The 15,858-nt window shown below is 48.0% G+C and overlaps 1 protein-coding gene across 1 annotated transcript in view; it reads right to left on the reverse strand.

Moving 5' to 3' along the window:
- Tns3 (tensin 3) overlaps positions 1-15,858 on the reverse strand; it is a 201,657-nt gene that overhangs the window by 97,400 nt on the left and 88,399 nt on the right. Inside the window, 5 exon segments of the mRNA XM_042694968.1 lie at positions 3,097-3,172; positions 3,858-3,918; positions 4,519-4,631; positions 9,093-9,176; positions 12,377-12,441. Of these exon segments, the coding sequence (XP_042550902.1) occupies positions 3,097-3,172; positions 3,858-3,918; positions 4,519-4,631; positions 9,093-9,176; positions 12,377-12,441 (399 nt within the window).

The raw sequence follows: 15,858 nt of genomic DNA on the forward strand, positions 1-15,858 counted from the left end.
ACAGGGTTAAGTGAGGGTGGCAAAGGCAGTGGGTAGAACTCAGTGGCTGAGGATATAAGAGTCTGAAGCAAGCAAAGACAGGGCAGCTGAGAGCCAGACAAGGTCAGAGGATGACAGTGTGGACAATATTAGTTCAGGTGCAGCTGGGAAAAATGACCAATGGTCTCGGGGCTGGAGATGGGGCTCAAGGTGAGGGCCACAGGCCAGTTAGAGGATCAAGCCACTGTTAGCAGATGAAAGGAAACTGGGCCAAACAGCAGGCAGGGGACATTAGATACAAACTGTCCTTTCATGAGCCTACGGCAGATAGAGAAAGAGGACAAAGAAAGGCCAAGTGCTGATTAAACCAGAAGCAAAGAGGCACAGAGAAGAGCCAGAAAGGACTCAGCCAAGTTAGGCAAGGAAAGAGCACAGAGGAGATTGACAGGCACTGCTGGAGACTGAAAGGCGTATTCCTCAAGTCCAGATGCTAAAATCTTCAGCCCCAGGGTGACAGCATTAGGAGGTAGCGGCCTTGGGTAGTGACTAGGTCAGGAGGATAGACTTTCATAAATAGAACTAGCACCCCACAAGAAAGGCCCTCCACCACCACGTGGGGACACAGGGAAGATGCCCTCTCAATCAGAGTAGATCCTCATTAGATTCAGACTTCTGGCCTTAGAACAATGAGGAACAAGCTGTCCCTTACAAACTCCCCAGTCTATGGCATTTGATAAAAGCAGCCTACGTAGAACTAAGCTAGCTTTGAAGATCACCATAAAAAGGAATGGGTGGGACCCTGTGTGTACTAATACCCATACCAACACGGTCCTTTCTTCCTGAGACAAAATCTGCACGAGGCTCAACATCAACTCACGCATGACACTCACTCACAAGACGCCCATACTTGGCCTGCATACCCCTCTCTGTGCCTCAAAGAACTCACATCTGGGATCATCTGGAACTGCCAGCAACTCCCACTTCCTGCTCCTAAAGCACTCCACATTGTACTGCTGCTCCCTCCAAGGCAGAACTGCACTCATGGCGTTCCATTCTAAATGGGCTCCTGCCCCCTCCCATGACAACTAGAAAATGGCACGCGGGGCCTGAAAGTGGCATACAGGCCCCACACAAGGACCTCAGAGACCTCAGATGGTGTGAAGAGGGATACCCACCTAGCCCCACCCACAACTGCCCTCAAATCCCAATCCTAACTCAGTGCCTCACTCCTAGCAGAGGAGAAAACAGAAGCTCACTGGGATGTCCCTCCCATCCATGGCCTCACAGGGTCTCTCCTCAGTACCAACTGGACTTTCGTAAGTTCAAATGAGAGCCAGGCATCAGTGGCTCATGCCTGTAATCCTAGCTACTCAGGAGGCTGAGAGCTGAGGCTCAAGACTTGGAAGACAGCCAGGACAGGAAAATGTGAGAGACCCTTTATCTCCAATTAACCACCAAAATGCCGGAAATGGAGCTGCGCAGAGTGCTAGCCTTGAGCAAACCCAGAGACAACACCTAGGCCATGAGTTCAAACCCTTGTACTGAAACAAAACAAAAAAAGTTGAAGTTAGAAACTAATTTGGGAGGAGAAGATTCAAATATCATTGATCCAGACTTCCTGCCAAGGACCAGAGCAGTTACTGAATTCAGGCAAATGGGCTCTTTAGCCCAAAGAGGTCGTAATACTTAGGAAGAGCTTCTGGTCAGTGACTCGCGATGGGGGCTGCCTTTCCCATAGCCTCGGGTGCCTCTGAGGAGGCCTCATCTGTTACCGGGACAAAACCAGCTGCAACACACAGCAGCAACTGAGCTTTCCCGATCTTGAGCAGCAGCTGGCTCCGTGAGCTCCCAGATGCCCCTAGCCAAGTTTAGGGTGTCTATCTGAGAAGCTCTCCTTCACCCACTCCTGGCTCGTCTCCTCTCCAGCTCCACCCCCACTCACTCCAACTCTAAAGAGGCCCCCACATTCCAGGGGCCACAGCCAGGCTCACAGGCTATTTCATGTACTCAGGCTGAGGGGCCCACTACAGGGCAGGACAGGGCTGGAATGCAGAATGATGTGAGCAAGAATGTGGGGGAACACTGCCAGAGTCTCACCCGGCAGGAGGAGGCGATGGCTGCCCAAGGCTGAGTCATGGTCTCTCTGGTGGTGATGATGGATTGCCATGCTTCAGGGCCATATGACATGGCCTTGAACTTCTGGGTGTCCTGTTCTAGATTTATGTGAGCTCACTCACTTGATCCTCACAAAACTAAATGTGTGCTGGGCACTGGTGGCTCACGTCCAAAATCTTTCCGGACTTAAGAGGCTGAGATATGAGGATCCCTGTTTGAAGCCAGCCCCAGCACAAAAGTCTGTGAGACTCTGGTCTCCAATTAACCAGCAAAAAGCCAAAAAGGTAGTTATGGTGCTAGCGGCAGAGCATCAGCCTTGAGTGAAAAAGCTAAGGATAACTAACACCTAAGCCCTGAGTTCAAGTCCCAGTACTGGCACCAAAAAAAAAAAAATAAAATAAACCTTTCCTAAAATTATTTTACATGTATGAATTCTTCTTTATTCAAGACAGATTAAGAAGAAAGTAAGTCTCCTTCTCTAAGAACTAACACACCCAAGAAACAATATTATCTAAAGAAATCACTGTTGTAATCATAGCCAAGTGGTAACAACACCTTTTGTACTTGGCTCCTAATGCTAAACACGTATTTTAGTTTTCCAGTGGCACTCTGGGAGGCTGACAGTCATGTGACAATTGCAAATTAGGTCAGGAACCAGGAAAGCTCACCAAGGTAGTGGCAGAGTTAGGATGTTATTTTCAAGTTTACATATATCCAGTGTCTCTATAATAACTGATAGTCAAGAACAGTGGGTTTTTTTTTTCCTTCTCCTTTAATTAAAATACTTTTACTCCAAAACTAACCAAAGGCCTTGAAATGAAAAGCTAGGTACTTTTCTTATGCCTGCAGGGTTGTCTTTTCTCTGTGAGTGGGGGGGGGGGGGGGGGGGGGGGGGGGCGGGGCGGGAGGGAGAGGGTGTTACAGTTCTAAGATACAATCGCTCTTTCCTTCAACGTCACCATTTACTGGAAGGCGAGCATGGCTGCAGACATGGGCACTCACCATGATGTCCCCCTTCAGCAGCTGGGCTGGCTCAATGACCATGCAGATCCTGCTTGGGTTTTCTGGGCCAACATTGCTTTGGGATAACAAGAAGGTAGATTGTTAGGCAATGCCACGATTTCATAGGCAGAAGACATGTTGAAAAACGAACCACACATTTGAAAACTCCTAAATTAGGCCCAACATTCCCCTTGTCCAAGAATCTCCTTTCAGAGAATCTACCCAGTGGAGATGAGATGAGAAGGTTCAGAAACTTCCTGGGCCAGGGTGGGTCCTGACAGCATCAGCAAGTGTTGAGACTGACTGGAAGGCCCCAGCAGAGACTGACATAGCTCAGACAGAGGAGCTAGAGCTGGGGGCTGATGGCATCCATGTGCACAGGGTCCAGTTCGAACCCAGTGATGGGATAATGGCTCTTTTTTGAGGGTAGAACACTGGTTCTCTTTATTACTCATTTTCCATTCATGCTCACAAATCACATAGAACAAAAACTCAGACAAATCTGAGAGTATGTATGCCTCCTTCATCTAAAATGCAAAGGAGAGAGAAATAAAATCCAGAAGGAAACCCTTTCCAGTATCTCCACTGCCAATCAGCAATGGCCCTCCCTCCCTGGAGGATCCAGGGCCACTAGAGCAGCAGCCATGGGACACCTGTGTGAGCCGGGGGCAGAGCTACCCTAGGGCTTGTGCCCCTGGCATCCTCCACAGCCCATGCACCATCATCCCTGAACCATCCACAGACCACACTTGGGCACTTACTAGATTCCCGACGTGTACACAGGCTGCATGGCCTGGTAGAGCTTCAGGAAGGGCCGGCATGCTGAAAGAGACCAATACCCCTGTAAAAATCAAATCACTACTCCCCCACCCGCCCCCCGCAAGCCCAGCTCACAGACCTTCATCTAGAGAGCAACTCTATACAGGAGGGAGAGAGGGTCAGAAAGACAGAGAAAGAGAAATACAGAGAGCGAGAACACACACCTATCTGGATGGAACCAGGGGAACAGGGTCTTGACCCCATCCCTACACTATGGGCTTCCTCATGGCATCAATCTAAAGAGGAAGGAGGTTGAGCTCTAAGGCCTTGTCATGGTGGGTCACACAGAAGAACCTGGAACCAAGTGCATAGATGACCCAGGACAGCACAGGCCTTCTGGAGTCCCTGTCCTGGGTGTGTCTGGGGTCCCTTTGCTGGTTGCCTGCTCCTTATCTGTTCAACTGCTTAGTGGGGTCCCATCAAGCCTGAGCTCCATGCACATGGAGAAGGGCTGCCATGTCTATGGCCTGGGAGCCCAGACACAGAGATAGGCATTGCAGACAGGAATGGAAAGCTTGTTTTCAGCCCTGGGGACCAGGATCAGCCCCCGCTGGGCTGGGTTGGGCTAGAATTTGGCAGACACCAGGCATGAAGGCCACTCACCTCCCCCTGTGTCGAAGCTTGGGGCACCATGCAGGATGACAAAATGCAGGAACAGGGGAGAGGCATTCATCTTCACAGAGCCGGACAGGAGCCCGCTGAGAAACTGCACGTACCTGCAGGAAGGGAGTGATCAGCGTCCAGCCACAACTCCCACCGCTGAGACCAAAGCAAGCTGGAGGGGCCGCGTAGGTCACCCTGTCCACTACACACAAATCATGTCTCCCAACTCACACCCTGGCAGGGGCTCCATCCACACTTTTAAGGGACACATGTCCCATCCGCAGGTGCCCACAGAAGCCTCTTCCTCTACTCATTCTGGCAAGGCCAGCACCTGGGACCCAGGCCCTGCTGTGTGAGAAACAGCTGTAAACCACTCCACCCTATGCTCCAGCCAAGAGGCTCTTTAACCTCCAAGACCCTAGGGCTCTTGCTGTATCTCACATCCCCTCCTGTGCTGTCCCCTGTCTTTATATCCTGCCTCCAAGCCTGAACCACTCAGGGGAACCATGGCAGGGAGTATGGGAATTTTCCTCTCTGAATTTCAGACTCGGACCTCATGCCTCCACAGATGAGATGAACCCTTCCAAAAGGAAAGTTTATACCAGGATTACTTGGTCACAGGTGCTCATGAGGTGTTATGTGGCAACAGGGGTGGAACACATTTAGATCCAGATCACACTCTCAGCTCCCTGTGCTTTTCCCTCATTTCCTGTGCACTGGGGAGCCAGAGCCAGCCTCTACACCCAGGTCACTCAGGATGGGCCCCGTTCCCCAGGTACAACCCCCATCAAAGCCTAGATGCTGCCTTTTTTTTTTTTTTGGTCAGTCATGGGGCTTGAACTCTGGGCCTGGGCGCTGTCTCTCAGCTCTTCAGCTCAAGGATAGTGCTCTACTTCTTGAGTCACAGCGCCACTTCTGGCTTTCTGGTGGTTTATTGGAGAATAAGAGTCTCACAAACTTTCCAGCCCAGGCCGGCTTTGAACCGCAATCCTCAGATCTCAGCTTCCTGAGTAGCTAGGATTACAGGCGTGAGCCACCAGCACCCAGCTCCTAGATGCTTCATTATCTTCCTCCCCCAGAGTCTTTAAAGGGGGCAGGGACCCAGATTCCAAAACACCAAATCCATTCACCACGTATGCATCTCTGAGACTGACAAGAGCCCTACACAGGAAGCAACAGACACCAGAACACATCCCGGAGGGAGGTTAGAACCATCACCTTTCAGGATGGACGTAGTCACAGCCCCAAGCTTACCTACATGAACATGCACTAATGTGCAGACCCAGTTAAGATCCAAGAAGCTGAATCTGCAGACAAAGCTAACTAAGCAATAGGAAATAGCTAGTACATATATTCAAAATGGCTAATACCACACGTGGTAGCACATGTCAGTAATCCCAGCCTCTTAGGAAGTGGAGATCAAAATATCCTGATCCAAGGCCCATTCCAGGCACAAGCACGAGATCCTATCTGAAGACCAAATTTAAAAAACAAAAAGGATGGGGTATGGTTTAAGTGGCAGAGCTCTTGCCTAACCAGTGTGAAGACCCAAGTTCAATTTCCAATACTGTCAGAGAAACAAAGAGAAAGAGATGAGAGACAAGACAGAGGGAGAGAGACCAACTTATAGTCAATGCTCTAAAAAAAAAATCTTTATAGAGAAGTACATCTGTTTAATTGTAGTATAACTCGCAGAAAAAAAAAAAAACAGGATGTTTTGGCCTTTGTGGCAGCAAATTGCTCTTCTCTTTTGGAACCATAAAATTCACACAGGAGCCTATGCCTCCAGAAGGCCAGATTAGCAGCCTATGGCAGCTTGGCCTCCTCCCAGCTCCTTTTGGGCTTTCCCTGTGGTGTGCTTTGGAGCTTGGCTCCAAGCTCCTCACCCCCATTGTACACACATACAGAAATGGGAACCTGTCTACTTTCGTCATCTAAGTCTCATACTGAGGAACTTTTGGCTATCTGGCTCAGCGGCCATGAGCAAAGGGAATGGAATTGGAAGAGCCTGCATGGAACACCGGAGTCACCCCTAGTAGGACATTCTTCCCTCCCTTCAGCACTGGCAGGCCCTCAACTATGGGAAATGCACATCCAAGGTCAATCTTGGCCATGAGAATCCCCTGGGCACCTGGACTAGGTATGGGCAGGAGGTCTGCAGGGAGCAGCAGGTAAGACAGCCCTTTGTGCTCTGTGTCTGCTCAGGACCAGTGTGCACCCAGACCAAGAGATCGGCGTAGACAAAGGGCTGCTGATGGTTCTGTACAAACACTAAGCATTCGGAGACTCAGGAGGCTGAGGAGTCACCTGGGGGTAGAGCCAGGCAATCCTCATGCCCTGAGGTAAGCCTCACGCCACCTTAGGATGTGGAGGCTGGGACAGAGGCCACTAGCTCCTGTCCCAGGCTTAGACAGCAAGTCTCCCTCTGTGCCCTCTGGGACTGTGGTCCACTTATCACACTGCACAGAGTGGTCTCTTCCAAGGAGGAGTAGCAGGGTGATGGCAGAACTGTTTCCTCTCAAAGGAGAGCCACCTGTTCACTGATGGCTGGTTACACAGGAGGAACGAGGCCACCAGGGCCAGACTGTCCTCTGAAACTGGCTCTGCAGTCACCACCTTCCCAACTGTCTGCAGATTCAGTTCACAGCATAAGCTATGCAGAAACAATCACAGGTAACCCTATGAGTCTAGAAGTTGCTACATCACAAATTCCACCAACCTCAGAACAAAAATATTAGAGAAAGAAATGTGTGCATACATGCGTGCATGCGTGCGTGTGCGTGTATGCATGTGTGTATATGTGTGTATGTGTGCTGGTAACAGTTACACTGCAGGAAATAACTGGAAGATGGTTTAAAAAGTATATGGAGTGGGGCTGGGAAGGTGGCTCAGTGGTAGAGCGCTTGCCTTGCATGCATGAGGCCCTGGGTTCGAATCCTCAACACCACACAAGCAAAAAGAAAAAAGCTGGAAGTGGCACTGTGGCTCAAGTGGTACAGCGTTAGCCTTAAGCTGAAGAGCTGAAGGACAGCGCCCAGGCCCAGAGTTCAGGCCCCACGACCAGACCCAAGGAAAAAAAAAAGTATATGGATAGGTAAGGTACTGGTAGCTCATGCCTTTAATTCTAGCTACTCAGAAGGCTGAGATCTGGAGATCAGTTTGAAGCCAGCCTGAGCAGGAAAGTCCATGAGACTCTTATCTCTAATTAACCACCAAAAAGATGGAAATAGAGATGTGGTTCAAGTGGTACTCTAGCACCCCCATTGATCAAAAAAGCTTAAGGACAGTGACCTGGCCCTGAATCTAAGCCCCAGTACTAACACATACACATATGTGCATGCGGCACACACGTGCACACACACACAGAAGATGCTTCCATCTACTTAGAGGTTCTGTAAAACTCCTCTGCTATTTCATATGACTTGAGAATATGCAATTGTTGGTATTATGAATATTCTAGAACTAGATTTTTTTTTGGGGGGGGAGGGGGCTGTGGGGCTTGAACTCTGAGCCTGGGCACTGTCTCTGAACTCTTCAGGTGTGGAGGATCCAAACTCCTCACACAAAAGGGTCAGGAGGACAATTATCCCATGCCCAAGATGGAAACTGTTTTGCAACTATCTGAGCAATTCTTGGGTCAATTCTCTAATGTTTGGCTTAAAATAAAACCGCAGGGATGTGAGCTCTGTGCTTGGCTCCATGTATGCAAAGGAAAGGCACAGAGGGAGAAAGTACTTTCCTACTGCCTATCACCTCAGCTCAGAAGGGCAGGCAGTACAGGAGAAAATTCTGCTACTACCTGGCTATTATCGCCCCCCTCCCAACAATTCCAGGGGCCACTTCAAGCAATATTCCCTGAAAAAAGAAAAACTCTCCTTAGCTTCAGGGAGAGCTGCTATAGTACAGGAGGCCTATGATGACAATAAAGTTTTTTTATGTCAATAAACTTTATGTCAATAAAGTTTTATTAGAACACAACCACATCCACCCATTTCCATACTGCCTGTGGTAACAAAAATATCAAACTATAAGGCCTGAAGCATCCACCCTCTATCCTCTGATCAAATTCATTGATCTCTGCAAAAAGAAGTTCCAGAACCATGGAAATCAAAACTCACTCACTCCATTCAGAGGACTGAATGGAATGAGAAGAGGGTCACCTGTAAGGCAGGTAACCATTCTAGATGCTGGATGGCTCATTCCTCACTTCTGGTGTGACCAGCTCCCTCCCCTCATTTTTTTTTTTTTTTGGTGGGAGGAGTGTCAGTCATGGGGCTTGAACTCCAGGCCTGGGCAGTCACTGAGCTCTTTTTGCTCAAGGTTTGCACTCTACCACTTTGGGCCACAGTGCCACTACCCATTTTCTGGTAAGTCTCACGACCTTTCCCTCCCAGGCTGGCTTCAAAGCGTGATCCTCAGATCTCAGCCTCATATTCTTTAGCATCACCCAAAGGTTGTGTTGTGTGAGGATGGGAAGCAGGGTAGACAGAGCACTCAGCCTTCAGTCTTCATTTGTTTAAAGGTAAAATCCCATTCACTTTTCCCCTCCTTTTATCCAAAGGACAGATACATACCGCTTCTGGGAAGGCTGCATTAAAGCTGAAACTTTATCATCATAAAACTTCTTCATTGCAAATCTATCCAGGGCTTGGTCAGCACTGGGAATAGAGGGGGTTGGGAGAGAGAAAGAGAGAAAATGTTTAAGTCTGTAGCATCCCGGCCTGTCTGGAGTCAGGGCTAAGACAGGACAGGACATAGCCCATGGCTATTCATAGCAACCAGCTGCGCCCCTACACCAGTCCCCCAACTCATCCTTGGTCCCTCAGGACCAAGAGGACATAGGGAGCAAATTTGGAGCATGCCCATCCGTGCTTACAAACATGCCCATCCATGCCCACCTCGTGATTCGGACCTGTGAGCCACTGCCAGGAACAGGCAGGACATGGTTCAGGATGGGTAGCTTCAAAGGCTGAATGGCTCAAATGGCTCTATGGAAGGTAACTTGCCTTCCAACGGCCCATCTGCCCTTCAACTCCACCTCCACTCAGCCACATGCAGTGTCCACAGAATCTTCTAGAAATCTGATTGCAGAGCATTACTGGCTTTCAGAGTAAGCGGTGGAATGTGATTGCATTTAAGACTTAGTAACTCAGACCTGTGTGAGCCAAAAGCTTTTTGGAAAATCTGATAGGCAGGAGAGCCTCTTCAGAAACATGATCCATTCAGCAATTGTGGGGCATGACAACAAAGATCCCAAAAACAGCAGACATAGGCAGAAGGACAAAGGGGAAATATTCTAAATGAATGTGATTGCCTTTCAGAGAAAGCTACGTGGCTAACTTGCTGTGTGGATGTGTCTGAACTAGGGGCTTGGCACAAATGGACGGAGCCGATTAGGCAGCGGTGTTTTACACACTTAGCGCACACACTGTATCTTTTAAGATGAGATGTGCATTTACATGTCCACCCATTGACTGTGCTCTCTTTTCCAAAATTCACTGGGTTACTTTAATGCTGACACATCCTTATGGCCAGTGTTTACCTTGAATAGCATCATTGGTATTAATATTAGTTCTTTCTTTGCGCTGTTGACAGCTTATGATAAAGGCTTAAACAGGAAGTGAGCAAGACCTCATTTAAGCCAATAATTATGCTGGAGGCCTACCTGCCCCAGGCAAACACAAGACCCTATCTGAAAAATAACTGACTCAGAAAGTGCCAGGGGAGTGGCTCAAGTAATAGAACACACCACATGTATGCACACATGCAAACACACACACATACACACACACAGAGTAGATCTAAGAATAGGTTCAACATGACAAGCCCTGAAGAAGAGAATAATAGGAAGCAACTTAAATTTTAAAGAAAAACTGTAGCAACCCAGATTGCCAAATTGTCAAGTGCTTAAAAGAATGATACAATATCCACAAAACAGAAACCTGGCCAGCAGGAGACACAGCACAAGAACGTCTGTCCATTGAGCTGAAAAGCACTTACAATGGCACCTAGCCCTCAAAGCACCAGCATCAATGACTGCTGGTACCCAAGTTGTCCTACAGGGAGCTGCCAGAGAGCACTCAAGAGAGGCCTGGCTCTAATGCCCACCATCCAGGGACTAAGGCTCAGAGATGCATGCATACTTCCTGACACGTGCAACTGGAGGGAAAAAATGGGGTTTCCAGACAGAGTTCCAGGGACATGATGTAAATGAGTCAAGTTCTTCTCCTCTGAGTTTCCCCAGCTGCAGCTCTGCCCACAGTTCAGGCAGAACTGCATTCTGGGAGTGGACAGAAATGCTCGGGTGGTCTCTGTACAGAATCAGCCAGGCTGCATGTGGTTATGCCTTTGGCAGAACTGAGGGGTCACTGTCTCCAGGAATCTCAATGTGTCTGGCACACACACAATGCTTGCTCTCACCCAGCAAGGGGGGAGTGGGCTCTAATTTTCACTGGGGTGGGGGGTTGCGTTTCCTCCCTGGCAGGCACCACCAGCTCCCCAATTTGTTTCCAGAGAAAACATTCCAAAAGTCAATTTTCCCTCAGCGCTGCAGAGAAGGTCTGTGAGGTAGGATGAACAGGCTTCCATTTGCTCGGGTGCCACGGCTCACACTCACAAAGCTGCCATAGAGAAGTGGGGAGGGTGCCAAGGCAGACCTGGGAGGGGTGGTATTTTCTTTTCTTTTCTTTTTTTTGGTGTTGTTGTCCTGGGGATCAAAGCCAGATCTTTGAGCTTACTATGCGAAGCAATCAAGCTACCACTGAAGAACCCAAGGAAGTTGTTTTCTAAGTGAAATTTCTGTTTGAGTGGAATAGATCTTGGCTCCCCAAGGCAGGAAGACTGGACTAAGACCGAGGTCCTTATGCCGTCTCAGAGCCCAGCTGAGGGGAGGCAGGTGGCTCCTCAGAAGTTCTCAGCATTACTTCTCACCGCCTAAGAACTGAGCCAATCCTGGCTTCCCTCTCTGTCTATTCAAGGGCATAAGATCATAAGGATCTACCAACATCTGAGCCTCAGTTTCCCTATCTGCACCACAGGAATGGTAATAACCGCCTCACAGGTTCACTGGGAGAATAGGCAGACATTCAGTGCTACAGCATGAAAAAACTGATGTCACCCATTATTGGGGTGTGATGTTCAGAGACAACTCTGTTCTTTGTGTGTGTGTTGGTCCTGGGCCATGAACTCAAGGCCTGGGCACTGTCTGTAAGCTTTTTCTCTCAAAGCTCCACAGCTGTGGAGCCACAGCTCCACTCCTGGCTTTCAGTGGTTCACTGAAGGTAAGAGCCTCACAGAGGGGCTGGGAAGGTGGCTCAGTGGTAGACTGCTTGCCTCACATGCATGAGGCCCTGAGTTCGATTCCTCAGCACCACATAAGCAGAAAAAGCCAGAAGTGGTGCTGGCTCAAGTGGTAGAGTGCTAGCCTTGAGCTGAAGAGCTGAGGGACAGTGCCCAGGCCCAGAGCCCAAGCCCCACAATTGACCAAAAAAAAAAAAAAGTCTCACAGACTTTCTTGCCCTGAGCTGGCTTCAAACTGTGATCCACAGATCTCAGCCTCCTGAGTGGCTAGGATTACCGGCAAGCGAGAACTCTGTTTTTGTCATCAGTAATAGTATCCAATCTACTTCATAACTGCCTGAGCTTACTTTTTTTTTTCCTTTCTGGAAAGTTCTTATCAACACACATAGTAGGGCAAATCAAAAGATGCCATTATCTCCAGTATAAACCTAGGATCTGGGGATGAGACACAGAGCAGTAACTGAGGGACAGGGGAACATCCAGGAGGAAAACCACCCCCAACCCTGTCCAGTCTCAGCTTCCACCACCCCAAGAGAGCCAGGCCCTGTGTGCATCCTACCTGGCTGAGACATTGGTGAAGTGCATGTAGGAAGATATGACCACTCCAATGCGTCCTTTCCCGCCCTGAAAGAGACAAAAGTTGCACCCATGTTGTCTAGAGGCAGACAGACAATTCAACCATGAACAGAATGCCAGAGGAGCCTGCATCCACCCCTCCGGCTCCCTGAAACTGGAGTGTGAGCCCCAGTACAAGCGGAACTTCCATGGTAGAGAACCTGCAGGCCAGGGGCCCCTAGCAAGAGCAGGTGCTGTTAATTGGGGCGTCTGTGAAGCCCCAGAAGGCACAAAGAACCCTTCATTTCACCACCTCCCAATTAGGCTACTGCAGAGTGCCAGAAACAGCAGTAATTAGCATGACTTAATTACCCAAGGGAAAAAGGAATGCCTGCCTTGGGGGTAACAGTGACAAGAGTGGCAAGACCAGTACTCCAATGCACCAAGCTCCAAGGGGCTGCCCTCCCCAATCTTCCCACCCTCCCCTGCCAGTACAGGAATCCTGTCCCAGGCAGGTCTTCATGGAAATGGAAATCCCTTAACCCATAACCACGAACAGGTATAGCCCCTCACAGAACCAACATCACCACCAGCAGAAGGGGAAACTACACAGTAGGCTAGCATCAGAATCACAAATAGACCATGCCTTCTAAAGCATTCTGTGGTGACTCACTACAGAAAAGTCACAGCTTGCAAGCCAGCTACAACCACCACCAGTTCTTACCCTACAAATTGGTAAACTAAAAATTCAGATTCTGAGATATGGAAAGCAGATTCTGAGATACATAAACATTACACAAAATTTTTATGTCAATACCCTCCTTCAAGTCTGCTTGGACTCTGGCTAGCCTCATTACACACACACACACACACACACACACACACACACACACACAAACATGCACTATACTCTACCCCACAAAAGCAACAACAGGTGTGAAAAATTTTGGCAAAACCACATGGCCTGCAAAGATTACTTGGCTTTTAAGAAGAGTTTGCCAAACCCTGATCGAGAGTCACAAAACCAACTAGCAACTTCCTAACTACTCTTTCCTCCCTCCCCCTAGCAATGCTTGGGTGGAATCTGGGCCTTGTGCGTGTGAGAAGCTAAGCATTGAGCTGCTCCCCTGCTCCCTAATTGTATTCTCAAAGAGGAGTAACTGATCAAATTCGTCAACATCCACAAAGGAACATCCTTTCCGCTGCACTTGGCTAATCCATGACACAGGAATTGTAGTACATAAAGCTACCAACCTGTTTCTTGCATGAAACAATTTGTTTTAAGAAGAAAAATTCACCTAAAACAGCCTATCAGTCAAAAGCCAGGAACTATGGGGTGGCATTCTCCACTGACACCTTTAACCTTCCACTTATGCAGCAGTCATTAGATGTATGTAAAGTAAATGTTAGAAGATAGAAGTGTTGCTCAATTAGTAGAGTGCCAGCCAAGCAAGCATGAGGCCCTGAGTTCAAATCCTACTCTTCCTATGCATGCAAGCCACAAGAAAACAAACACTAAGAGGTAGAAAGCAATGGTGGAGACCAAGTCAAGAGGCTGAGCAGGAGGAGCTCAAGGTCAAAGCCAGCCTGAGTGACATAGTAAGACCCTTCCTCAAATAAACAAAGACAAAAGCCGGGCATGGGGGCTCAACCTGTAATCCTGGCTACTCAGGAGACTGAGATCTGAGGATTGTGGTTCAAAGCCAGCCCAGGCAGGAAAGGCCATGAAACTCTTATCTCCAATAAACCACTCAGAAAACCAGAAGTGGCACTGTAGCTTAATTGTAGAGCACTAGCCTTGAGCTAAAGAGCTGGGGGACAGTGCCCAGGCCCAGAGTTCAAGTCTATGATCTAAATAAATAAATAAATAATTAAATAATGAAATAAATACGGCCATCAATATACCATTTTTGACAACAGACAGATGAACCAAACAGGAAATCAATAAAGAAGCATCAGGTCTGAATTGTACTTTGGATCAAACAGATCTACCAAACATACAGAAAACATTCCATCCAACCACAGCAGAATGTACATTCTTCACAAGTGCGCCCAGAACATTCTTCAGGGTGGATCTTATGTTAGATCACAGAGCAAGTCTCAACAGATGTAAGAAGACTAAAATCATATCAAGCATCTCTCTGACCACCAGGCATCAGTTAACAGGAGAAGTTTTGGAAAATTCACAAGTATGCGAAAGCTAAACAAAGTGCTTCTGAACAGCAGTGGAGAGCAACAATAAATTGTGAAGGAGAAACATTTTAAACATCCAGAGACAAACAAAAATGAAAACAACATTCTAAAATTGATGAGACACAGCAAAGCAGTCCTAACAGGGAAGTTAGAGCAATGAATGCCTAGAAAAGAAAAATCTCAAGTAAACAACCTCACTTTTACCTCAAGGAACTACAAAAAAAAAAAAAAAAAGTTTGGATGGAAAGTTACTGGAAGGAAAGAACTTGCAAAGCTCTAAGCAAAAGAAACTAGAGACTTGGAAAATAGTAAAGGTTAATGAAGCTGGAAGCCCATGGATGACACCTATAATCCTAGCAGCTCAAGAGGCTGAGATCTGATGACCATGATTCAAAGCCACCTGGGCAGAAAAAAGTCCATGTGACTCTTATCTCCAATTAACCACCTAAAAGCCAAAAGTGGAGCTGTGGCTCAAGTGGTAATAGTGCCAGTTTTGAGTGAAAAAGCTAAGAGAAGGCCTGAGTTCAAGTCCCAGTACCAGCACAAAAAGAAAACAAAAACAAAAACAACAGGGAGACAGGAAAAGAAACTAGAGTTAGTGTATTAAATATAAGCAAAGCAAACAAACTTAAGATGAGAGAGTCTCTCTGCACATCACCTCACATACCCTCTGAACTCACAGGTTGTAGGAAAACAGGTGTTAGGTGGAATTGCTCTCGCTGTAATCTTTTAATACAAGCAGCAAGCTTTTGAACTTGAATCTATTGGTCTGATTTCCACCAAAGTCACCAAACCACAGAACACTATTTGCTGTGGTTAGTGGTCATCACAGATCCCAAACTAGGGATGACATGAGGAGAAAATTTCCAGAATAAATGGGAGCCTAGCCTATTGCTGCTCAACCACCAGTCAGGTGCCTGCTGAGGGAGGGTCAACTTGAGTACACCCAGCAGCCCCTCTGTGGTAAGTGGGGGAAGGGCCGCTCCTGCCTGAGTTGAGGAGGCGGACCCAGCTATGTCAGTCATCCCCGGCATGTGCAAAAGGAAATGCACTCTGCAGAGCAGGCAAATTCCAGCCAATGTCAGCAAGTCCACCCCCATGTGAAGATGATGATGAACTTCTGTGAGTGTTGACATTCCAAGTTTCAAGAGGGCTTATCTCTCGTAACATCTTTAGTTGTGTGTGTGCCAATACTGGAGGTTTAAATCAGGGCCTCTCACTCTTGCTGAGCTTTCTGGCTCAAGGCTGATGCTCTCCCACTTGAGCCATGCCTCCAGTCCAGGCATTTTGGAA

This window comes from Dipodomys spectabilis, unplaced genomic scaffold, assembly GCF_019054845.1.
Source record: "Dipodomys spectabilis isolate Male_0828 unplaced genomic scaffold, ASM1905484v1 ptg000178l, whole genome shotgun sequence".
Taxonomy (NCBI): Eukaryota; Metazoa; Chordata; class Mammalia; order Rodentia; family Heteromyidae; genus Dipodomys; species Dipodomys spectabilis.